Source organism: Sarcophilus harrisii, chromosome 4, assembly GCF_902635505.1.
Source record: "Sarcophilus harrisii chromosome 4, mSarHar1.11, whole genome shotgun sequence".
In the NCBI taxonomy this organism is placed as follows: Eukaryota; Metazoa; Chordata; class Mammalia; order Dasyuromorphia; family Dasyuridae; genus Sarcophilus; species Sarcophilus harrisii.
The window spans coordinates 192424244-192451367 of NC_045429.1; the positions used below are offsets into that span (position 1 = coordinate 192424244).

The 27124-nt window shown below is 37.1% G+C and overlaps 1 protein-coding gene across 1 annotated transcript in view; it reads right to left on the reverse strand.

Annotated features, from left to right (window-relative positions):
• The window catches only part of CCDC162P, a 214336-nt gene that overhangs the window by 108721 nt on the left and 78491 nt on the right, over positions 1-27124 (reverse strand). The window contains exons 17-21 of the mRNA XM_031964438.1: positions 23476-23603; positions 11943-12143; positions 8676-8797; positions 4937-5165; positions 3517-3719 (exon numbers count right to left, since the gene is read on the reverse strand). Coding sequence (XP_031820298.1) covers positions 3517-3719; positions 4937-5165; positions 8676-8797; positions 11943-12143; positions 23476-23603 — 883 coding nt within the window. The remainder of the gene's footprint in view (positions 1-3516; positions 3720-4936; positions 5166-8675; positions 8798-11942; positions 12144-23475; positions 23604-27124) is intronic.

Sequence of the window (27124 nt, forward strand, 5' to 3'; positions counted from 1 at the left end):
GGTCCCTGTACTCTGGGGCCCTTCTCTAGCCACGAGATCATGCTGTCTCTCTCTATATCACATAACAGTTATGATAAGAAAGTAACTAGAAAGAGGCAGCTAGGTATTTTGAAATGCTTATGTGTTAAGGAACTATAAGACAAGCTTTTTTTTTTATCAACTATTACTATTTAAATCATATAGACTGTGTCTAGCAATGGGAATGGAAATGATATATTTCAGAAACCTGTTATTCTTATATTAATACACCACTTAAATAGTACCAGAGATGTGAAAAATACAAAATGGTTATCATGTGTTTTTTTATTACAATTTTCTTTTTTTACTCTTGGCTTTAACCCTAATTCTTCCTTCCCAATTGTAGCCAGAAGAACCAGAAAGAAGAAATAATTATCAAAAAGGAAAGAGTGGCCAGCAGTGTCAAGTGCTATAGAAAAGGTAAAGTGCTAAGAACTAAGTACTATGCATGGAATATGGCAATTAAGAGGTTGCTAGTGATTTTGGTGAGAGAATTGTTTCAGTTGATGGTAGATTTGGAAACAAGGGGCTGAAGAATAAGTGGGTAGTCAGGCTAGTTTCATCATACCAATAATAGATTCTCAATAAATTTATTGATGAATCCTCCCAGATGGAAACCATCTTTTTCTGATCTCAGATGGAATTTCGTATTTGTCTTATTCATTTAGTGCATTCTGGTCTTCATTATAGTAATTATGTAATTTTATCTAATTGTAGATAAGGTACACATGTCTGCTAGGTTGTAAAGCTCATTAGTACAGAGACCATGTTTTGATTATTTTTATACTTTGCTCAATCTATCATAGTTGTTGGATGAGTGAATGAAATGTACAAAATCTACCTAATGAACCAGAATACCTAATCTCCCTATTTTTTAAAAGATTTTTTTTAAATGTTCCAAGTTGCTAATAATAAAAAAATAAAAGAAATTGAAAGTTTTACTTTATGGCCATCAAATTGGCAAAAATAAGAAAAAGATGGGATATAGCTCATTTTAGAGATCTACGGGAAAATCAAAATGCTAATGTGTTACTGATACACTTGATAATTGGTCCAACTTTCTAGAAAAAAATTTTTGAATTTTTTGAAAATGATAGTTTCTGACCTAGCAATGCCTCTGTGAAGTATAGGGCCCCATCTGTTCCACCTCATTCCTCCTAAAATTCTTTCTTCCTATTGTCAGGCCTTCCATCCCCTCAGTACTCTACCAGACCATCATCCCTCCTTTGGCTTTACTTTTCTCCTTTCTTAATCTTGTCCCTATAGTTTATGGATCTACAGCTGAAAGGGAACTCAAAGGTCATCTAGACCAAATCCTTCACTTTACAACAGCTGAGAAAACTGAGGCCCAGGAAATGTCAGAGACAAGATTTGAACCCAGGTCTTCTGAATCAACAATTGGTGCTCTTTCTACTCTATCAGGGTATTTCAATCTTTCTGTATTTGAAATTTTTTGCCTCCTTGTCTAACACCTTCTCCTTGTTACTTGCTAACCCCAACTCTGGTTTGCTCCTATCATCCACTTCCATTCCTTTTTGTGGAGCAAGTCATTGTGCTATGTGGGTCTATTACAAATGTATGTTCTCTAATCTCAACTGGGCCCTCAACACAGCAAAGGAATCTCTTCATTTTTCTCTTTCTGTTGAACCTTTCATAGATTTTCCAAACTTTTCTCATCTCCTCAAGCCTCCCATATTCTCATTATCCCTCTTCTCTTTCAATAGAGAACTTCTCCTAATACTTTGCTGGAAATAGAATATCTTTTCCCCTATTTTAAATTGCAAAGCCTCCATCCTCTTTTCATTTGCTTTGGTCTTTAATGAAGACATGGGCTTTTTTTCATGGCTTATTTGCTCTTGATACCTTTCCTTCCTATCTATTCTGTCCTCTTGTTCTCCATCATAAACCAAAAAGAAAGTCTCAGAGAACAATATATCCATAGTTGAACTTGTAGCAAAAAAGTTGGAAGCATCTATCATCCCCAGTGTCTCACTAATTTTCAATCTCTCCCGGTCTACTACTTCCTTATTGCCTACAAACATTGTTTTTCATCGTCAGAAACCATTCACCTGATCCATCCATGATCACCACTGTTCTATAGCTTACTTCCTTTCATGGCTCAAATCCTTGAAAAGACCTTCTATAATTGGCGCTTTCACTTCGTTTCTTCTCATTCTCTTCTTGATTCTCTGTGGTCTAGCTTCTGACCTCTTCATTAAACCAAAATAGCTGTCTCCAAAGATAGCAGTGATCCAGTGACTGCCCCTTTTGCTGCGCTTGTCAAAACCTCCAACCTCCAACTCTGCATTTTCATTGGCTGTCCTCTACACCTACAACTCTCTGACTTCTTTCAAGTCTCAGGTCAGATCCTATTATCTATAATAATCCTTTCCCAGCTCTCCTTAATGTACCTTCTTTCTGTAATTATCTCCAATTTATCACACACACACGAATATGGATACACATATGACAAACATATGCAAACACATACATTTATGCTTAGTCTGTGATACATGTATGCACATATATGTTTATATGTGCATGTAAATAAATTATTTGTACATTGTAGATATATAAATATATAATAGGTAAAACTATATATATGTACTACTATATATCTATATGTATATATGTACAAATAAGATACACCTATTCTACTTATATATAGCATAATATGTAATGTATAAACTATTACACTTATATTTACAAGATATATATTTTGTTATATGTATGTGTGTTTTGCATATTTATATAAAGCAAGATATGTGCATGTATCTTATTTTATATATGTACAATGCAGATTTTATATAAAACAAACATATTATATAACTACATATAACTGAGCATGAATAGCTACATGCATGCATACACATATATATGATATATATAGTATGTATATGCATACACACATATATTTTTATATAGTTTTTGAATAGTTGTTTACACCTCTCCTGCTAAATTTACCACAGTGTCTGCTACATAGTAAGCTCTTAGTAAAATAACTACTGACTTGAACAGAACAGGTGCCCGATGTTTGGCTATATGTAATGGCTAAATGTACCATAAGCAATGATGAATATGAAAAATTTGAAGAAATATGCTAAGATGCAAACAGATGCAAAGTGAAGAGAGACTAGCCAAGACAGTAATATGCATATTAGTCAAACTCAGATTAATTGCAATGATTAATTTTAGACCTGGAGGACAGATGATGAAACACTTTTCTCTATGAAGGAAGGCTAAAGGCTTCAAATGAGGAATGCTGCATATGCTATCAAACAAGGCCCTGTTCTCTATTTGGGTTTGCTTAAATATTTTTCTTTGCTACACAAGAGGATTGAATGGAAGAGTGAACATTTTAGGAGGTGGCAGCAGCATTAATAAAACTTTAAAATTAAAATAAAATAAAACATATCTTTCTTCTAGCTGCCTCTCACATGCCCTACTGCAAAGCTCACCCTATAAATGGAGGATAAATATTCAGCCCACTGCACCTACCAGGATAAGTGTGCACTTTCCACACTCATTTCTATCAGTCGGTAGCGGAGAGTCAAGAGTTCCAAAAGTCTGGAGAAGGTCTCCAGAAGAAAGGCTTGAGAATCTTTGCTTCGTTTCTTTCCTTCTCCCACTGCAGATTCTAGAACCAGCATGCCTATCTCAACCACAAGAAAGGGATCTCCCATCACTGCATCTGAAAATAACTATCAAGGGAAAGCATTTTTAAAAAATGGGTAACTTTAAAAATGAATTTTTAAAAAATGCCTTTGATAGTAAAGGTGCTATAAAAATAATAGCATACTTTTCTTTTACTTTATTGGTTACAAAGCATTTTAACACATATTAAAGTTCATTAGGTCCTCACAACAAGGAAGGTAATATTGTCCCAGCTTTACAAATGAGGAAACAGGCTCAGAGAGAATAAGTGACCTACTCATGATCTCCCAGGAGCTTGACTTGAGATCTAGGAGATCTAGTTCAGGACTCTTTCTGTAGAGGGTCACAATCAGTGAGGGAACTTGGGGGGAGGTGTAAAACTCTTCATCCCAGAGGGAACCTGCTGACAATGTCTGGTTCTGCTCCCCATCTCCCCTAAGGGCTCTTGGTCTTCCTGAGAAGTCAGGGGGTGGTGACAACCTGTGTTGTGATTGAGACACAGTGGTACCAGGTGGAAGAGTGATAGCTCTCAGGTGGCAAATTACGTACAATAACAAGTTGTTCATGTGGTCCCACATGCACAGTGTTGTTTATGTTACATTATAAAAAGGGGAAAACCCTCGAAATAAACGGACCCCATTTTCCCACCATCCTCGGGAGTCCTGCCTCATCACTTCTCCACCAGGAAGGTATATTTTAATCACCCCGGTGTGGGGGCTCTAGAAAGCAACAGTACGTTTTGTCACCCCAACTCGGGGGCTCTAGAATTAGCAGGACACAACACTTTCAACTATACTATTAAAAGTTTTGAGAAACAAAAATAGAGAAAAGAGTGTTAGGAGCTACAAAAATAAATATGGTAGGAATACGTTTCTGATATTTATAAGAGTTTCAAGGAAATTTAGCCTTTTAGTATCGAAAAATGCAATCCATATCTACTCAGAGTCATAAGGTCAGGGCAAATTGGGGGGTTTATTTCAGGGCATCAAAATTTAGAGGATACTTATAGTTCTTGTGATCTTTCAGCAGCATAAAGATGAGCTTAACCTATATATCTAAACAATAACATTTTTATTTAAATCTTGCCTATTTCCTCTTGGATCATTGGGGGAAATAACAGATAAGAAGAACCTGGCTTAAGATTTTATCAGTTCTGTTTTGGATAGACAAAAGGAAATAATTTTAAAAGACAAGATAATCATTACTAAGATTTCATTACTAAGATTATCAGCCATCCTGGATTTCACTTCTGGAGTCAACTTACATCTTTCTGAAGCTGGGCACTGTAGAGAAACTCAGGCTTTCTTACAGACTGCCATGTATCCAGAGCCAGCTGGAGCACCTGTTTCTCCAGAATGGTGAAGCCATAAGCTGTGTGGGGCCTGTAGATATGACAAAACTCCTGGAAGAGATGCTGTAGGGCTGTAGGAATGAGGGAGGCCATGCCCAGGGAAGGATGGAATTCCAACAAGTAAATGCTTTTTAAAGCTGGGCTTGAAGAATAAAGAAGATTAATGACAAGTCTACACAATTAAGCAATGTATTAACCATAAAATTCTCTTCATTTCTTGAAAACAGGTCCCTTGAAAGCCCCCTTTGCTAAGAGATCCCAGTAAGTAATGTGCTTTTCATTTTGAAGTGAATCCCAAGAAGCACTAAAACTGCACTATCAAAACAACCATAAGGCAAAGTCCAAGTCACCAACTAAAAAAGGCACAGTACTTGGTATAGTAAATTTCTGTTGACTGATTGAGTGCAAGTTGTGGAATTAATTGTAAATCCACTAAAACCAGTATCATTTGCATAAAGACAGAGTAGTTAAATATAAAAGCAGGAGCATAGTAGGCAGTAGCAAATACAAACAGGTAAATAATTTTCCAGGTTAACAGTTACTTAAATTCATCTAAGCTCTTATGGCATTTTTCAAAGACTAATGGACAAAATCATTCTCTCAAACTCCTAGACAACTGCTGAAACTTGATAGATATCTACTTTAGAAGAAGCTAGATGGTACACTGAATAGTAGATAGTAGATAGTAGACCTGGAATAAGAAGACCTGAGTTAAAAAATTGTGGGTCCCTTTGCAAGTCATACACTCTATCTCAGTTTCCTCATCGCATAATATTTGTTAAGTATTTGCAAATCTTGAAGCACTATATAAATACTATTATTATTTATTTTTTTTATTTATGGAAAAATAGATTGATCAACAAGCATTCATTAAGTAGCCACTGTGTATCAGGCACTAAGTTTGGCAATGAGGATAATGTTTGGATGTTACTTGATTTTTTGAGGCAGGGTGGCATAAGTATTTAAACACTGAACTTAGAAATCAGGAAGACCTGGTAACAAATGCTGCCTTAGACACTCATTAGCTGTGTGACCCCAAGGGAAATCACTTAATTTCTGTTTGCCTCAGTTTTCTCATCAATTAAATGGGAACAAAATGGGGTGGTAGAGGATAAAATGAGATAATTTTTGTATAATGCTTTGCAAATCTTCAAGAGCTATAGAAATGCTAGCTCTTGCTAGCTGTTAAGTCTATTACTTTAACCATGCTATCTTTTAGAGACTATGTCATTTTTCAACTTTGTAACCCTAATTATTTATACTATGCTGTAGATAGTTAACAAAAATTCACTAAATTGAATTGAACTGATTCTGTGAAAAAGGTGTCCAAGATCTTCCCCATCTCTACCCAGAGCTCAAGGACATACATCTTTTTTCCTCTTAAGTTATTAGTCATGAAGCTATTGTGATTAAGTCTATTTCTAACCTGTAAGTGATGAAGATAGGTTTGTACTTTGTATAACTGCCTGGCCCTAAATTATCTCTTCAGTGGATAATCACAATTGGAGGTTTACTCAATATTCTTAATAACTAGATTTTTAATCGCAGCTGAGTGCCTTAGGCCGAAAGAGAGCATCTCACAGTGAATTAGCATTTGCTCCTGGGATGCTTCTTTCCAGGTTTAAGGCCCATGGCAAGATCCTTTCTGATAGTGATTTCCTAAAAAAACAGATTTATGCCATAACAAGCTTCTCTCAAAGCTGGTACCTCAAGCTGGTTGCAATGTAGAAATACTTATATCTGAGAGGCTTGTGGCATGAAAAATGCCAGGGAGTTTATGTCCTGGGGACCCATAGGTGTCCCACTCTCTGGCCTGGGAGGGAAAAGAAAAAGACAACATAATTTTGTCATGCAGACTGACCTGGGTGAGGAGGAGTGTGTCTACAACTTCCCTGTTCTGCTTTCTCTCCCTGTTCTCTGGAGGGGGGAATGAATGGGAAAGATTAAGCTAAAGAAGGTGACATAGAGGGTGACAGTTACCTCACTCCCTAAATGATTTCAGAGAATGCAATTATGTGTCAAAATGGCAAAACACAGGGAAATTGGTTTCCTGCCATGGTGAGCTGAAGGAACTCATGGTGTCTGAAATTTGCTGTGGGCAAAGAAACTGGGTTTTAAAATGCTATTTTCAGCATATCCAGCTTTTAATGTGATGATACTGTCTGACAGTGGAGAGGCTCATGAATCAACATGGATGTCTAGATCAGTAGGAGGTGGTGGCAAAGTGGAGGTGGGGACCTGCCCATAGGGTAGGCAGACTGAGGTACATGCTAAGAAAAGCTCTAAGCTTCTGGGAAATTACTTGAATTGGACAAAGTACTGATTTCTCCTCTGTTCCACAATCTTTGGAAGATCCTGCTGGCTTTAAACTCTGACCTAACCATTTTTTTTTTCTCACAAAAAGCACTTATTGAGTGATTCCTATGTACCTGGAGACACAAAAACCAAAGCAAACACATATTTTGGGATCTTTTCTTTTTCTCGTTTCCTGTATCCAACCTCATTTTATTCATCTTTTCCCTGAATTACAGATTTGCATAAGTCTTGCTTCATATCACAGCATGACAGACAAAACCCTATGGCATCAGCATTTATTAAGTGTTTTCTGTGTGCAAAAACAAAAACAAAACAAGAAGTTCTGTCCTGAAAAAACTTCCATTTTACTGGAGAGAAGCAATGGCATGTGGGTAAGTAAGTGAAACTTATATATAAATAAATACTGTGCTAAGTAATTATGGAATAGCAACATGTGCACAAATAAGTAAATGAAAACTGTATATAAATAAATATTAAGTAAGTTTGGAAATCTCTAGCAACAGATGGGAATCAGTAAAAGTCTTTTATAGACAAACTCTTGAGCCAAACCAAAAAAGTAACTACATGTTCTAAGAGCTGAAGGTGAGGGGGAGAGCATTCCAAGTTTGGGGGGGAAAGCATCAACGCAAACACATAGAAGCAGGAAATGGAATGTCATGTACAAGGAAGAGTCAAACAGTCAGTTTTTCTAGAATATTGAAAGGTAGATTCCTTGGACTAGATTGTAAAGGGTTATAAATGCCCAGTATGGTTATTTGGTTTTGAGTCAGATGTAATGGGGAACCACTGGAACATCTTGAGCAGGAAAGTGACATGATCAGACCTATGGAAGCCATTTTAAAAGGAACTTTTTAGGAAACTAAAATCCTCTAGACTCAATAGCATAAATTAAAATTCTAGACCCTGACCCTCAAAAAGTTCAATGGTAAGTATCTTACTCATTGTTAGTTTCCATATAAAATGGAATTTGGGCAACTGTCTAAAGAGAGACAGGAGGACTCTTTGTAGCTTTCTAGTTATAGAATTTGTACAAAAATTCCAAAATTTTAGAACAGGAATTGACCTTAATGTTTACTTAATCCAACTTCTTCCTTTTGCCAGTAAGAAAAATAAAGCCTAGAAAGGTTGTCATTAACCAAAGTCATTTTGGAAGTTTGTAGCAGGGATGGGATTCTGATCAGGTCTTCTGACTCCTGGTTCAGAGCTCTCTACATGACAGTGTCTTCACAATTTAGAACAGGTTGGAAAATATTTAGGTATGTGGCTAAGTTTTCTAGAAGAATTAATTAAACAAATTCATTCCCCTCCCTTGCCCCACACTCAATGATGGACTCACCAGCTACTGTTAATAGAGATAAGGTGTTTACAAATTATGTTTGGAGGAAGTCCAAATTCATTGATGCTACCTTTCTGACCATCTCGCCATATTCTTTGGACATATTTCCGTTGTGATTCTATCTAGAAATGCAAACATAATTTTAAAATTAGAAGGAAAAAAAACCTGTTCCACAAACACTGTACCCATGATTTGGCGTGGGGTGGACAGCATGCCCTTTGTCTCAGTGCTGTAATTGGCAAATTTTTATATAGATAAAGCTCTGAAGATCTGCTCTCACTGGGACTGTGCTGATTTTCAGCCAAGAAAAATAATAGTTACAAATGAAGTCTATTTCAAGAAGCAAAGGAAGATATTTGAATACATGGAAAAAAAGTTTCCCATCAAGTGTGTCAAGGTAGAGCTATGCTAACCACAATTCTATAATCTGCCATTGCTTTAGTAATATTCTCATGGTCACTCCATGTGGCCGGCTGATTAATCTAGAAAGCCATGAAAATTTAAAACATGTAATTCCCAAAGTCACAGAAATGATTGATGGTGATGATGATGATGACAGCAGCTTGCATTCAAGTAGAAATTCTTTCCATACAGAACCTCAGAATTAGTCCAACTCCCCTCACTAAAAAAACCCCACAAAAGTGTCTTATGTAGTATTCTCAAAAAGTAATCTTTATATCTTGGCTTGAAAATGATATCTGAGATCTCTGCTGAGTATATTTTCTCAGTCCTTCACTTCCTAGCTACAACTGATAGTCCTTATTTCTTTAGCCTCTCTTGGTTGTTCTGACATTTGAATCTCTTACTATAGGGTTGTTTGTTATGAGAATGTATACATTCCATATTTCATCCACAATGAACTCATTTTTACATTTTAGTCTTACAACAATCCTAGAGACAGATGCTATTATCCTCATTAAGTGACTTGTCTAGAGTCACATAACTAGCATCTAGGGCAAGATTTAGTCCTTGGTCTATCCTGACTCCTAGTCTAGCACTCTATCCACTGACTTTCTCATATATGAAGTCATCGCACAATTTTATAAAACCCATTTTGAAGTGCTTTGTCTTTGTTCTTTCCAATTTTACTAATACCATAAGCTCTGTAGTCCAATGAAACTGTGATAGGACTTACTCTTTGCTTTAAGTCTGAGCTTCACGGGCAAATAAATGTAGTGAAGTTACCCACATTTGAATGAATGAATAAAAATTTATCAAGCACTTACATGCAAAGATCTGTGTTAAAGTGCTAGTGATACAAATAGAAAAGACAGTATTGTTCACATTCTAATGGGGAGGGACAACATATGGAACACTTGATTTTAAATCCATGGTGCTGCTTTAATTATTTTTTTGGGCAGACTTGTGATTTCATCATTGCTATCAATGCATATCAGGACCTATTCTGATTCTCAGAGAATAAATCAGTCAACAGGCAATGATTAATACTACTTGCCAGACACCATGCTACGGGCAGGGAATACAAACATAATAAATGACACAATCTCTACTTGTGAGGAGCCTACTTTCTAATGATGGATAAAGAATATACATACATATAAAGAGAATAAACAGAAAGAGAATGAATATATACAAAGTAGTAATAGAGTAGGTAGTTTGAGAGGGAGGCCACTGGTAAGGGAGGACATCAGAAAAGGCTTCACAAAGAAGGTGGTGATTAAGCTGTTTCTTAACAGAGGAGAGGAATTTTGTGAGGCTGAGGCAGGAAGGCAGTGTTTTCCAGCCATGGAGAACTGCAGGTGCAAAGGTACCAAGATGGGAGGAGTGTTGTCAAATATGAGGAACTGGAACAGTTAGGCAGGATCAGAGAGTAAGAGGTGAAAACAGTGTTCAAGGAAACTGGAATAGTAGCCTGGGGCAAAGTTGTGAAGGGTTTTAAAAGCTAAACAGAAGAATCTATATTTGATTTGAGGGCCAACAGGAAGCCCCTGATGTTTATTAAGTAGGGAGTGATATGGTCAGATCAGCTCTTAATTTAAGTCACTCTGGTAGCAGTATAGACAATAGCAGAAAACTTGAATGAGAGAGACCAATTAGGAATCTGTTTCAATAATCTAGGAAAGAGTAAGAAAAGCTTGAACTAAGGTGGTAGCTGGGTGAGATGAGAAAGGATTGAACTCAAAAGAGATGTTGAGATGATTGATCAAAAGAGACAGCTCTGAGGTACTGCTAGACACCTCTCAGATTGGTTAGGATGACAGGAAAAGAAAGTGATAAATATTGAAGATATGGAAAAACTGGGACACTAATACATTGTTGGTGGAGTTGTGAACTGATTCAACCATTATGGAGAGCAATTTGGAACTATGCTCAAAGGGCTATCAAACGGATCAATCTTTTGATCCAGCAATGTCTACTGGGTTTATATCCCAAAGAGATCATAAAAAAAGGGAAAAGGACTTACATATGCAAAAATATTTATAGCAGCTCTTTTGTGGTAGTAAATAATTAGAAAATGGGTAGATGTTCATCAATTGGGGAATGGCTGAAAAATTTGTGCTATGTGAAGGTAATGGAATGTTATTGTTCTATAAAATGATGAACAAGCTGATTTTAGAAAGACTTGGAAAGAGTTACATGAACTGATGCTAAGAACAATGAGTAGAATCAGAAATACATTGTATAAAGTAACAACAAGAATGTGTGATGATTAATTATCAAAGACTTGGTTCTTCTCCGTGTTTCAGTGATCCAAGGCAAACCCAATAAACTTTGGATAGAAAACTTCATATGCATCCATAAAAGAACTGTGAAGATTGAATGTAAATCAACACATGATATGTTCATTCATTTTTCTGTTTTTTTTCCTCTCTCCCATGGTTTTCCCCTTTTGTTCTGATTTTCCTCTCCTAACACAATTCATAAAGCAATATGCATTAAAATAAATAAATAAAATTTAAAAAAAAGAAGAAAACAAAGGGGGAAAGGACTAGGACAGAGCCTTGAGGACCATCTATAGTTAGAAGAAAATTGCTGGGGCATTAAGAAGTTAGTAACTTGTCCTATTAAGTTTCTGAGAGGGGATTAGGATCCAGATCTTCCCAACTGCAAGGTCAGCTTTCTATTCATTAAGCCACGATGCATGAAATTAAGTTTTGCAAATAAGCACTGAGAATAAGTGTAAGGGCTTCTTGGGTCTTCTGGGAAAAAGATATCCATGATTATCCATGAGCAGAAAAGGCCATTCCCTAAGCTGACTTTATCTCTTCCTCTCTGGGTAATGTTTACTAAACAGGTTCTACTCACATGTCTGTTGACTATGTCCTTCACCAGCTGTAGATGAAGCCTCAGGCTGATGCATTCAGCCCTGTAGGTTTTCTCCAAATAAGGGTGGCTAAAATCAAAACGGGGGCGGTGGTGCATGATGTCTGTTATCACCTGGGCCAAGGCAGTTCTCTCTTCCTGATCAAAGACATGTTGATAAGCTTCAAAGTAACTGTCAAGAAGCTGGAAAGAAAGTGGACCGAAGTGTATTGTGCAGTCATTCTGTACAGTAGGACTACAATGAACATTGGCACTTCAGAAAAAAAAGGCAGTAGGATTTAATTCGATTCAACAAATTATTTATTAAGCACCTATTATGTGCAAAAAAACAAAACAAAACAAAGCAAAACAGTCCCTGCCCTTAAGGAGCTTACATTCTCAAGAATGTAATTCCAACATCATAGGTTATAATTTGGGCCAACAAATACATTTGTACCTCTCCCCACTTTACTTCCACCACCAGCAGCATAAGGTAGATAGCCTCTGCTTTTGGAGTTGATTTGAGCTAGATTTCATTTATATAATAAGTATTCTAGGGATGAAATGAACAGAATACATCCCTGGCTCTCATATACTCATGCACTTAAGATTGTCTTTTGTCAGTTCCTTAACTCCTCCTATTTTATGTGTAAGCTATGAGACCAACTCAGAAACAGTGAGAAGGTAGTGTCCTAAGCAGAACACATTGATATAACTTCTGATTTAGTCAAGTTCACCTGCCCCTCTCAAAAACTAAAAAGAACAACTAGACACCAGCAGTGCAGGAGAAAAGGTGTGGAGAATTTAGTGGAAGTCAGAGGTTTCTCTCTTTAATTTGTCATATACAGTATTTGTCTGTAGTCTTGAGCATTGATTCCCTGTTCTTTCTTTCTTATTTATTTCCTGTTCTAGAATTAAAAGAAACTTTACTTTCATGTTAATTAACTGGTCTTGGTGCTAATTAAAGAAGAGCCCAGGGTTGGAATCACACACAGAAATTCTAGAAGTAAAAAAAAAAAATCTATTTTCCAGAACCTCTTATGCCATCCCTCTATGCCAACCCAATTCTTTACTTCCTTCATAAAGCTTTTTTTTACTAACCACAGTGATTTTTCACTTATTTTCATATATATATGTGTATGTATATACAAAAATATAAATTATAATATATTACATAATTTACATATATGTGGTATATCATGGAATTTCTTTAGTTTCTCATAGTATTCATCCATCCACCCACCAGTCCATCTATTCATCTCATCATTTGGTCAATGAATATTTATTGGAAAGACAATTGATTTCAAATCAGAATCACACAATCCTTAGAATCAGAAAGGATCTCACAGTTCATCTAGTCCAGCCTATACTTGATCAAGGATCTCTTGTACAAGATGCCTAATAAATATTCATCTGGTCTCTTTTATGAGACCTCTAATAAAAAGATGTCTATTATTTTCCTAATGGGACCCATTACACGTTAAGAGAGCTTTAACTGTTGTGAAGGTTTAACTTTAAAAGTTAGCATCTATGCAACTTTCACCCTCTGCTATTGATTCTCTCTACTATGATCAAGCAGCCCCCATTTCTTTCAAATAATAGCTCTTCAAATACTTAAGGATAACTCTCACTTCCACTGTAAATCCTTTCTCTTCCATCCTAAATCTTCCCAGGGCTTTCAAATGATGTTCATATAGTAGAGAGAGAAGTTCCTCCAAGAATGGAAGCTCCCTAAAGGCAGGGACTACTTCATTCTTCTCTGTGTATCCCTGATAAGTTTGCAAATATTAACTATCATCTTATCAATGTTATCTAATATTGCAAATATCACAAATATTAACTCATTTACAACCCTAGGAAGTAGGTATTATCTCCATTCTACAAACGAAGAGACTGAGGCAGACGACAATCTATGATGGCTAATAATAATAGCAGCCAGCATTATGTAGCCTTTCCTATAAGCCAGCCACTGAGCTCAATGCTTTACAATTGTTATCTTATTTGGAGCTCACCCTTCATACTGTTGTTATCTCCATTTTACAGATAAGAATCTGCTGTTGACAGAGGTTAAGCCTCCTATTCAGGTTCCCACAGCTTAGTGTCCACTGAGCTACACAACTGGCTCTTGACAGCCAGTACCGTGCTCGTTCTATAGTGGGTAGTTCTCTCCCATCTCAATGAACCTTTTAGACTACTGGTCTCCAACTGGAGGCTGGGGGCCCTTGAATTTTATGGTGTGATTCCCACAAGGGAATATCTGATCAGTCAATAACGGGGGAAGAGAGATGAAATCCCACTCTTCCCATGACAGCCAGCCAGGGTACTTGTCTCCCACACACCCACACTCACCATTAAACTCTAGGCACTATTTCGGATGGACTCCTTCTTCTGCCACATAACCAACCTTGCCCTTCTGAGCTGAGCCCCATTCTCTCAGGACAGCAACCACTCTTAAGTGTTATCATGTGAGTCACAGCAGCAAGTGTGTCGGTTTAGGTCCTACAAGAGCCCGATTCATCGTGCTGGGGGCACTGACTGATGAGTTCCATTTTCCCACAGAATGAGTGGGCACAGATAGGTTGTGACAGATCACAGATTTCATTAAATTACATTTCCTGCCAAACCTTCTCCTGAATATCTGATATTTTGGGGAGCCTGGCTATCTTTCCAAATCATTCAGTCTCACAATCCCTGTGTCATATTCAGTTTCTTCACCCTATGTATCCATCTGACAGACCTACCCTCTCATTTCTCCCATCTGACCCCCTTCTCTCTGAAGTCACCAACTTAGCGTTGATCCTTGTACCTGGATCATTGCAACAGCCTCCTAATTGGTCTTCCTACCTCCAGTCTCATCCCACTCTGATCCATTCTCCACATAGCTGACAAAATGATTTTCCTAAAGTTCAAATGTGATCAGTCACTGCCCTACTCAAAAATTCTAGAAGTATATTTATCCTTACATTGTTCTTTTTAAATATCTTTTTTGCATAGGTTTTATAGTGCTATGTGTATGTAATCTGTATATAAATCATAGGCATATGTCTATAAGTACTTTATCAATGGGATATATCATCAATGGTGTTTGAAGCTCCCTGATTTAGATGTTCTCTGGCTGATTCTTGAATCCTGGCTCCGATACTTAAGGATTATCAATGTGATTTACTATTATTTCTACATACAGAGTACTTTTTGAGATAGGGGATGAGGAGAGTCGGGGAAGAAACACCATAGTTAAATTAGACACAATTCCTGGATCTTCCAGTCTAACAAGTCTATATTGTCACAATAAGGTTTTTTAATGCCTGACCTATGCGGCAGCCTTTTGAGCTTGTGTTGATCTGCTCAATCACATTTGGAAACACTGTTCCTTGATTACAAAATAGTGATGTCGTTTTGGTACTCTTAGTGAATGAAAAACAACAGCCAACCAACCAACCACTGTCCCAATAGTTAGATGTCAAGCTCTTTCAAAGAAAGGACAGGGGCCTGTTATTCTGCATTCCTTATAATAAAGTTTGATAATACAGTAAGTGCTAAGTGTGTGTTTGTTGAATGTGGAATGAAGGCATTTTTAGCACCATTCAGATGTTTCCTTCTACCCCTTCTTCCCCAACGTTCTGTCCTGGAATTAGAAAGACCTGAGTTCAAATCTGACCCCAGACACTAATTAGCTATGTGACCCTGGGCAAGTCACTTAACCCTGTTTGCCTCAGTTTCCTCATCTATAAAGTGAGCTGGAGAAGGAAATGGCAAACCATTCAGGTATTTTTGCTAAGAAAACTCCAAATAGGGTCATGAAGAGTGGGACACAACTGAAAAATACTGAACAACCACAAAAACTGTCAGATACTTTGGGCACCATAAAGCCAGAAGTTTAGGTATTTCATGTTGCTGTGTAACAGGTCATGTCAAGTTGTTTGAAATGTTGGGAGCAGCTGTGCTTTGGAGTCAAAGGATCTGTTTGTCAATTCCATCTCTGTTGGGTTGGGGTTGGGGCTGGGGGCTGAGAGTTTGACAGTGCTGGTGCAGAACACATGTCAGAATTCAAATTCTGCCTCAGGCACTTAACAGATATGTGACCCTGGCCAAGCCACACAAACCTCCCTGAACCTCATTTGCCTCCTATAGAAAAGGGAGATAATAGTGTCAACCTCACAGGGTTGTCACGATCAAAGGAGAAATCAGAGTAATCACATGTATTAAGCACCTACTCTTTGCCAGGAATCATGCTAAACTCTGGGGATACAAAGAAGAGGGAAAAGGCAATCCGTGCCCTCGAGGAGCTTACAGTTTTAAACAAATTTTATACAGAGCAAGCTATAGACAAGATAATTAGAAAATAATAAATAGAAGGGAAAGCATTTGAACTAAGAGGGGTTGGAAAAGGCTTCCTGTAGGAGTTAGGATTTAAAATTGGGACTTAAAGGAAGCCAGAGAGGTCATGACTCAGAGTTGAGGAGAGAAAGTGTTCCAGGGATCGGGACAGCCAGAGAAAATGCCTGAAGTGGAGATATGGAGTGTCTTGCTCATGGGACAGCTAGGAGGTCAGTGTCACTGGAGGGATGTAAAGTGCCATGGGCTAATACTACTTTTATAATTTGCAATGAAATGTAAGTGTGATGGAAGCTACCCAGGCATCCAAGTCAATCTCTGGACCATGAAATCAGCAGGCTATGTTACAACACACTCAATTCTTTAAATAATCAGATAATTTCCAAAGGTGAGAGCATAAGAATAGGAACAGAGGGAGATTGGGAAAGGGAGGGTGTCACTCAATAGCCTCAGGATGAGATTAGGAAAGAAGCATTTCCTCCTTGAATTCAGACTTCTCTAACCTGAACATTTTTGGCTAAAGCATTAATTGAATATGATGCCAAGGAGCTGGTCTTATTGGCTATTCAGCTTCCTTGACCTCCTTTTATACAAAAGGCCCCATTGTTCTTTTATTCAGAGGGGCGAATAGGGTTCAGTCCAGGGTGTGAATGGTCCCTGCTTGATACACTCTTTTGATCAGAGAAGGGCAATCCAGCTCTCTCTCTCTCTCTGATGCTGACATGGGCTTTCTCAATATTTCAACCTCAACGATAGTCTGAGATGAGCCCTTGTATAACCTCTTTGTGGACTTTGTCCTGACAGGCCTGAGGCTTTATGAAAACCACAGGATAGTTCTATTCCAGGGCCTCTCTTACATATTTGCAAACTGGAAAGTTTCTGTTTTTCCCTGTGGTCTGGTATTTGTCTAAGGAGGCTTCACAGCATGTCAAATGTCACTTGTATGTGGAGGCTGCTTGGTCAAGGGCCAGTACTCAGGCAAAATTACTTAGTATAGTACATACTCAGGGGAAAGTTTGTTAAAGTGGATAGTTCCTTTTTAAAAATAGATTTTATTTATATCCTTAGTTTTTACTTTGCCTAGTTTTCTCTCCACATCCCTACCTCCACTCTTCTGAGAGAGATAACCTTATAAAAACAACTTTTTTTCAAAAAGAAAAAAAAGAAGAAAAATCCAGCAATGTTGAATTGCTCAGTACTCAGTAAATTGCTCAATAAAATGCTCAATACATTAAGAAAAATCTGACATGTGTAATGTTCTGCATTCATGGATCCCCACCTCTGGAAAGGAGTGAGAGAGGCATTTCCTTATGTTTCTTGTTTAGGATTACTCTTGGTCATAATAATTGTTTTGTGGTAGTTAGTTGTTCTTTTCATTTATTTGCATTGTTGTACTGAATCTTGTTTTCTTGGCTCTGTTTAGCTCATGTAAATTAAAGTGGACACTTTCAAAGCCATTCATATTTCTTTCACAATAAGTTTCTTGTCTTTATTTTTAAAGAGGTATTACAAAATAACATCTCATCTGATTTTTCTTATGCAGCATGATGAATGAGGAAATATGTTTAGAAGAATTGCACATGTTCAACCTATACTGGATTATTTGCTGTCTGGGAGGGGAGAATGAGAAGGGAGGAAGAAAAATTCAGAACACAAGGTTTGCAAAAGTGAATGTTGAAAACTATCTTTGCATGTATTTTTGAAAAATAAAAAGCTATTATTAAACTGGGAAAACATTTTTACAACCAAAGGATCTGATAAAGGCTTAATTTCTAAAATATATAGAGAATTGCCTCAAATTTATAAGAAATCAAGCCATTCTCCAATTGACAAATGGTCAAAGGATATGAACAGACAATTTTCAGATGAAGAAATTGAAACTGTAGCCACATGAAAAGGTGTTCCAAATCACTATTGATCAGAGAAATGCAAAACAAAAAAATTCTGAGATACCACTACACACCTGTCAGATTGGCTAAGATGACAGGAAAAGATAATGCTGAATGTTGGAGGGGATGTGAGAAAACTGGGACATTGATGCATGTTGGTGGAATTGTGAACAGATCCAATCATTATGGAGAGCAATTTAGAATTGTGCTCAAAAAGTTATCAAACTGTGCACACCCTTTGATCCAGCAGTGTTACTACTGGGCTTATATCCCAAAGAGATACTAAAGAAGGGAAAGGGACCTGTATGTGCCAAAATGTTAGTGACAGCCCTTTTTGTAGTGGCTAGAAACTGGAAACTGAGTGGATGCCCATTAATTGGAGAATGGTTGGGTAAATTGTGGTATATGAATGTTATAGAATATTATTGTTATGTAAGAAATGACCAACAGGATGAATACAGAGAGGCTTGGAGACTTACAGGAACTGATGCTGAGTGAAACGAGCAGGGCCAGGAGATCATTATATACTTCAACAACAATACTATATGATGATCTATTCTAATGGACATGGCTCTCTTCAATGTTGAGATGATTCACACCAGTTCCACTTGTGTAGTGGTGAAGAGAGCCAGTTACACCCAGAGAGAGAACCGTGGGAACAGAGTGTGTAACACAATATAGCATTCTCATTCTCTCTGTTATTGTTTGCCTGTATTGTGTTTTCTTTCTCAGTTTTTCTTTTTCTTTCTTCCTTCCTTCTTGATCTGATTTTTCTTGCATAACAAGATAATTGTATAAATATGTATACATATATTTGATCTAACATATATTTCAACATATTAACATGTATTGGACTACCTGCCATCTAGGGGAGGGGGTGGAGGGAAAGGAGGGAAAAATTTGCAACAAAAGGTTATGCAAGGGTCAATATTGGAAAAATTACCCACGCATATGCTTTGTAAATAAAAAGCTTTAATTAAAAAAAGCTATTATTAAAATTTTTTTCAGATAAGTGAAGAAAAAGCAAAAATCAGAAATAATAAACTTCCAGGCAGTTCCCAATCCTTGAATAATATTCAAGTTTCCAAATGAGCTTCTACTAGGTTAAAAGTCTTCCCCACACTATCTACCTACACTGGTGCTTGTAATTTCCCTTATAGTCCCTATACATACACATCTGTGCTTGCTTAAATATTGTGATGCCATCAGAGGGGTCTAGGGAGCTCTCAGAAGCACCTGACTTCTGAACAAATAAATTCCCTGTTCCCACAAGTTGGATTTCTTTAGTATCAATTTATATTGTCTCTTCCCTTCTCAACAAACATGTTTTAAGAGAAAACTCAGTAAGCTTGGAGAATTTAAATCCTGTTTATAATGATAATTTACACTAATAAAGCATTTTAAGGTTTGCTCTTACATTTTCCTCACAATCACCTTTTGAGGTAAGTAGTGCCAATATAATAATCCCCACTTTGCAAGTGGGGAAACTTGTATCACTTGTCTATGGCTATATAGCTAATAAGAGTGAGAGCAGGATTCCATAGTCACACTATGAAACTATGCTGCTTATACAAATATCTTTAACAATTACAAATAGGGAAGTTATGGAGCTGCCCATTTATCTCAATTGGCATTAAAGCATTCATAGGGCAGCTGGACAGTCCAGTAAATAGGATGCTGAGTCTGTTGTTGGGAAGACCTGAGTTCAAATGTGGTCCCAGACCCTTACTACCTGTGTGACCCCAGGTAAATCACTTAATCCTATTTGCCTCATATTCCTTATCTATAAAATGAAGGAACTGACAAATCACTCTAGTATCTTTGCCAAGAAAACATTAGAGATCACCTATCCCCATGCCCTCACTCTGCAGATGATGGATGAGATAAGTATAACTGTACCTTTGATTTTAGAAGATTTTTTTTTTGGACTGAACTTTGTATGTGAGAAAATTCCTCTGTCAATACTGATTGGAATATTCTTTGCAATTTAACAGCTACAGAATCATCCAGGCCCCTGAGAAGCCCTTAAAAGTTTATTATTTCAGACTTTTGCTTTTTTTTCACTTAGACCTGAGATATTATATTGTAATATTTTTTAAAAATAAGTTAAAACAAGAAACTTACTGTAAAAGTAATATGAATGGTTTTGAAAGTATTTTCTGGCTCTCTAGTCATTACAATAGGTTCTTTGCTGTTTAGATCTGGTTTATAATAAATAAGCTAATAAAAAGGCTCCTTTAACAAAATTATTGCTCTCCTATAAGCTTGTTCACTACTTAAGGTTAAGGACTGGGATTTGTCTTGACCTCCTTGAAGGTCTTAGAACTGTAATCTTTGCTGTTCAGTTGTTTTTTCAGTCCTGTTTAAATCTCTGTGACTCCATTTGGGTTTTCTTGGTAACTACACTGGAGTGATTTGCCATTTACAGTTCATTTTACAGATAAAGAAACTGAAGCAAATAGGGTTAAGTGACTTCCCCAGGTTCACACAGCTACTAAGTATATAGGGGCAGATATTATACTCAGGAAGATGAGTCGTCCTGACTCTGCATTCGGCTCTATCCACTGTAGTAGCCTGTAGATTACATAGTAATAAATGTTTTTTTGAACTGAATTCTTTTAGAAAGCTAGATTCTACACTTTGGTATATTTATATCTGGAATCAGTAGGTAAATACTTCCAGGGATTATTGGGAACAGTTAGACTATTTCCAGTAATTTTTCAACTCACTTTAAGGCTAATTAGGACAGAAGTATATGTTTGGTAGTTATGGTTCCTTGGAGGCCATTGTTAACTATAGGCAAAATTGAAGTCTGTGATTTATTTTAATTGCCCACATATTTCCAATGACAGACCTTGCATCCAAAGCTTTAGAAAGAGGCAGAGAAGAACTGAGAAGGGACGTGAGAGCTCACTAAGGATAAACAACTGATTGGCATTTTTGCCTAAGATCAGTCCTGCCTCCATTCTTTAACTGGCATTAATCAACTCTCAAGATTTATGAACCTGGATCAGGTTTAATTTGCATTTCAGTAACCGTTTTATATCTAACCATTGACTAGTCTGGCACTTAGCTCTGCTGTGTGTAGCCGGGGTCTAAGAAGACCAGGGTATGTATATAGGCTAAGTCCCAATAAGCCAGTTCCGGAAAAACACAGAATTCCCCCAGTTTCAGACCTAACAGAGCCCCAGAGACTATCCAGTCAAACCTCTGCCTGAACAAAAGTCCCTTCCATTACCTGCTAGACAATTAGTTTTTGTTTAAAGATATGCAGCGGTAAGGAGTTCACTGCCTCCTGAAGAAGCCTAACCACTTCTGAATCTCCCCAATTATAAGGAAAAATTTTCCAGGTCCTAAACTTCAACTTGTCTCTTTAACGTAAATTAGAAATGCAAAATTTATTTTTCACACCCTTTTGCATTTTCATCCCTAAATATTCCTAGGGATGGTTATCATGGAAAGAAACTTAGAGATCCAACCCCTTCATTTTACAGACATGGAAACTGAGGTTGAAATAACTAAAATTTGCCCCAAAATCACAGATAGTGGCAGAACTGGGATTGGAATTCAGGTCCTCCAGTCTAATGGCAGAGCTCTTTCTATTTCATACTGTTTCCTGTACATAGACTATGACAATAAATTTACAGTTAAAAAAGTAAGTATTTTTCTAAAGTCAAAAATCATCAACTATTTTATAACAAACCTTCAAAATAAGGAAGCTGGGTCACTATGGGGAAAAAGTAGACAAGAAAGTGGATGGTTTAGTACAAACAGATCCTTTGGTCTATCAGTAGATGTTAAGTGAGGCACTGGGTGAGCCAGCCCTTTTAGAGCATTTCATTTACTACACTGCTTTGAGTCCATTAAGAGATCAATAATATTTAATAATGATGATTGAGTAACCTGTCTTCATTGAATTAAATCATGACCTCATGGCTTAATGGAATCAATGATTTTTAAAACTGAGCATACCTAGAAAGCAGCTCCATTCTCCCCAGAACATAAATTCTCTCTGCCCTATTTCTTGTCTGTCTATCTGTCTCCTCCCCCTACCCTCCCTCTTCCTTCTCTCCTCTCTCCTCTCTCCTCTCTCCTCTCTCCTCTCTCCTCTCTCCTCTCTCCTCTCTCCTCTCTCTCTCTCTCTCTCTCTCTCTCTCTCTCTCTCTCTCTCACAGATACAATTATTCACTCACTCCGTATTTGGTTGGCTGAGGATGGGCTTGGCTTGCTTCTCAATGGCTGCTGTGGTCTCTACCACTTCCCATTTCAGATTTGGCTGAAGCCCTTAGCTGAGGTGGGGAGGAAATTGTGCTTTTTTTTAGAAAGAGCAAAGATTAACTAAGGATATTCCCATCTCATTGTGTTCCCTTGAATTAGATTCTACATCCTTTTTTACCTTTTGAGAAGTAGCAGCACAGAGAAGCAAAGTCTCTCATTTGTTTTTCTTTGATGCTTCTTCCAGGTTGAGGGCTGACTTTGGCAGTGACCTATGACTAGAATGCTCTCTCTCCTCATCCCTGCTTCCTGGCTTTCTTCAAGTCTCAGCTAATATCCCCACTTCCCACAGGAAGATTCCTTTCTTAATGATCTCCTGTTTATCCTGCACATATCTTGTTCATACATATTTATTTGCTTGTTATCTTCCCCATTAGATCATGAGCTCCTTGAAGGCAGGATCTATCATTTGCCTTTATTTGTAGCAAAGAGCCTGGGACACAATAGACACTTAATAAATGTTCAATGACTGATAGCGATTTTCCACAATTAATGGTAACCATCCACATATTCCCCCAAATCTTCATATCTGCATGCTATTCCCAAAAAGTATTTATTAATTTGTCCAATAATCATCAAATAGCTTCTGGGATTTAGGGTGTCCTAGTTTTTTAAACTCTAAGTTTCTTCTTACAAATACCTATCTGGGAAACAAGGTAATGAAGTAGTTTATGTCTTTAGGAGCAAATCTACTCTCTTATTTTCTTGGCTTCTTTCAAAGGCCACTTAAAACCTTACCTGGTTTCTACTTATTCCGCTTACAACACAAAAATTTGCCAAAAATCTCAAAAGGAAACAAGACTCCCATCTTATTCTTGAAGTTTTATCCTCTATGATAAATGTCCCTAAGGACATATAAACCATACTGTTCAATTATTTGAATTTTGCAATTAAAAAAAAAACACTGGATAATTTTATTCTTTACCTTATAAAGAAAAGCTCCCCAAAACTTCTTGGATTTTTGTTTGTGATAGAAATACCCTAGGTACAATAGTGGCTTTTAAAATTTCCTTGTCTTTATTAAAAAGGAGAAATACCTGGCGTTTGTTTTCTAGAAAAGTAGCCTCCCAAGTCCATATGTCAAACAGCATTGCAAATCGATCCACACTTGCATGGGCCCATTCTGGGAGACTGCTGCTCCTGGATTCATTACCCCTTTTGTGACCTAGGAGAGAAAAGATGATGGGGGAATGAGTAGAAAAGTACTGAGGTAATAATTATTATAGATAAATACCCATCTGTTTTTCAGTTCTGTCTTAGTGACTGTATCAAAAGATAACAAACCCTTAAGATTATAGGACAATAGATTTAGTACAAAGGGAACTTAGAGAGATCATTTTATTCAAGTCTCTCATATAAATAAGAAAACTGAGGACCAGAGAAGTCATTGACTTTCCCAAGTTATACTGTAAATAGTAAGACAGGATTTGAACCCATATCTTTGACTATTTTTTTTTATATGACTAAAATAATGAACTGGGCAATAGGGATTCCATAAATATAGTTATGGACATCCACAGAGGAAAAAGCAATAGATAAATAGGAGCTACTCTTGTTAACTGAAATTATTCTTCAGAAGTGGTGGGTATGGTTTTTAAATTTTATGTTTACTTTCAACAAAATGATGGAGAGATACCTAAAAAGTATTTGATGTAAGTTTATGTAAATCAAGTTCTTGAGAAACTGATATTCTTTTAGTTAAATTCCCTAAATCCAAAGTTTAAATTAAAAACCTATGAGTGAATTTAAAAGTATTTGTTAAGCACTTAGATCTTAGACACTGAACTAAGCATAGTGAAGACACATATGAAGACAGTCCCCTCCCTCAAGGAGCTCACATTCTCATATAAAAAATGAAAAATGTGAAAGCCCAGAAGTTCTAACATTCAGCATCAGGGCAGATGGCAAGGCCCAGGGATCCCTAGATTATATCAGTAGTTCAGATGATAGTGCCTAGGAATTGGCTGGGTATCAGCATCAGGGCAGATGGCAAGGCCCAGGGATCCCTAGATTATATCAGTAGTTCAGATGATAGTACCTAGGAATTTGCTAAGTATCTACAGAGGCAAGACAAATGACAAGACTTGGAGGAATTCAGGATAATTTTAGCAAATGTTAAGGCCTGGGAAATTTTTCATATCAGAATGATTAGAATTTTTAATTCATATCTCATCCAAACGTGTGATTAGTCAAGCAGCTAGAATGGGTTTTGGATAACCCATCCAGATAGGTTCTGAGGCAGTGAGTAAGGGGGAAAGACAAGGGAGGAAGATATGTCACCTGTCCTGGACAGTTTTGAGTAGTCTGAGGACCTTTTAAAGGAGGAGATAAAAAGGTAAAGGGGAAATTTTGAGTCAAAAAAAAGGTTGCCTAGGTAGTTTTAAGCCAGTCCAATTAAACCAATTCTTTGAGAGTATTTCTTAGAGGAATTTCTAAGACATTATTTAATTAGGAAAAATGACATTAACCAATTTGGTCAGAAATGAAAACATCTGTCTTCCCCAGATGACATCACTCCTAGTCCTAGTAAAAGGGAACTAACTTTCTGTTAGAGGAAGGACCTCTATGCAAACAGTACCAGTAGAGATTCAGAGTAAATCAGGGAAGATGTGTGGACCAGTGAATATTAACTACATTTGAGTGCAAGAAAATTCTTAATTAGTAACTTTCTTGCCTCTAACATTACGCTGGCTGTCATTTCAATTGCTCATGTAAGTCAGATAATAATTTGCAGAATTGTTACTTAATTGAGGTCTTTGATTTGATTGATGTAGAAAACTCCTTTTACCAGTGGAGATCAGCATCCATTGTGCAATTAGTATTCTTTAAGAGATAACTAAGAAAAACAATAAATAAATAAAGCTTTAAAAATTAAATAAAATTTAAAAGAACCCAGATAACTAAGGCATTAAAAGATTAAGTAAGTTGCCCAGAGTCACATTGCAAGGATCTGTCTGTGGGTAGGACTTGATCCCAGGCCTTCCTAAATCTGAAAGTCACTCTTTATCCACTGTGTGAGGCTTCCTCTTGAAGCCTACTAAAAGTAACAGATTTTAATATCTAAAAGTTAGCTTACAGATGAAGAAAATACAGTCCCAAAAGGCTGTAAATTTATCCGAGATTATACAGCTACTCTTATAATGAATTCATGCTATCATTAAAATGCTGCATTATGTAGCATGAGAGTCAGTGTAGAATAGTGTTATTTTAAAAAACAAAAAACTTGTAGTTCAAGTTCCATCTCTGACATATAGTGATTATTTAACTTTTAGTAACTTTTGACTCTTAGCACCCCAAACAGCTCTCTAAGATTAGAAGATAGGAAAAAATGTTGATCTGTAGATCTGTAGAGGGAGTCTTCTCATTGGGAATTCCTTATACCAATGAAATCACAATTCACTCCCCTCCAAAAGATATAATAGCTGCCAATTCTCACCCTCCTAACTTAAATTTTTGATCCAAAACATTCCCTTTACTTCTGAATTTTGAAATTCAAAGTTTTCAGTTTCATTCTAAACAAATTGCTGTGTGGGCTTTGAAGGTAGAAAAGGGGCACCCAACTATCATATCTTGATGAATATACAGTGCCTCTGTTTCTTTTGCCTCTTTTGTGTTTATTTTCCCGTAATCATAGAAGAATTAGGAACCTGAGATAGGGGTTACTCAGGTAAACATTGGACCAGACACCCATCAAAGCAATCCAAAGTCCTACCCACAGTCAGAATCCTAGATGTGGCAGCAGCAGTAGCTTCTGAGGGGATCTACTTAAGCTAGGCCAGCAACTGAGATGGGTGAACAAAGGACCTACCAATTTACTAATTATGCCTTACCCAAGAGTAAACACAGTAGAATTTCCTCAAAACAAAAAGAACTTGGGCCCCATATGTTCCTTATGGTTTTGTTTCATCACTTCATGTTTAAACCCTATTTCCTACTAGGGACTGAGTCTGTGCAGAGTAGAGAGTGTGCCCTCATTTTGAGAGGATATTTTAACTGTCCTTTTCAGCAAATTTGTTAGTTATTCAGTCATTTTAGTCATGTATGATTTTTTGTGATCCCATTTAGGGTTTTCTTAGCAAGGATACTGGAATAATTTGCTATTTCCTTGTGCAGCTCATTTCACAGATGAGGAAACTGAAGTAAACAGGATTAAGTGACTTGTCCAGGGCGGCACACTAGTAAGGCTGGATTTGAACATATGAAAATTTCTCTTCCTGACTCCAGGCCCAGTGTTCTGTCCACTATTGTGTCTACTATTCCACCTAGCTACCCCTAATTTTAGGAAATATCTTTTTGTAAAATCTTGTTTAAAAGTTGTTTAATACTGAAGAAAATTGATACTGGAAGAACTTAGCAAATGGGGGCTCATAAGCTAATCTATTAACCACAAATCTTTAAGTTTACCCCCTAGAACTGTTGTCTCACTCAAACTGCCAAGAGTTCCCACTGCATCCAGAGCCATCTCCAGTCATTCTGATCTGTTATCTTGACACTGGACTCATATGGTTCCAGAGGAGAAAGTGAAACTGCTGACTTTGCACAATCCCACCTCACCTAAATCCACTTCACTTGCATGTCATGGCTTCACCTCCCTGATGTCATGGTCCTCTTCCAGCACAAAGGACAAACAACAACACAGATTGATTTTTTTTTAATGAGGTAAAAGAGGCTGTTGTTCTCTGTCTT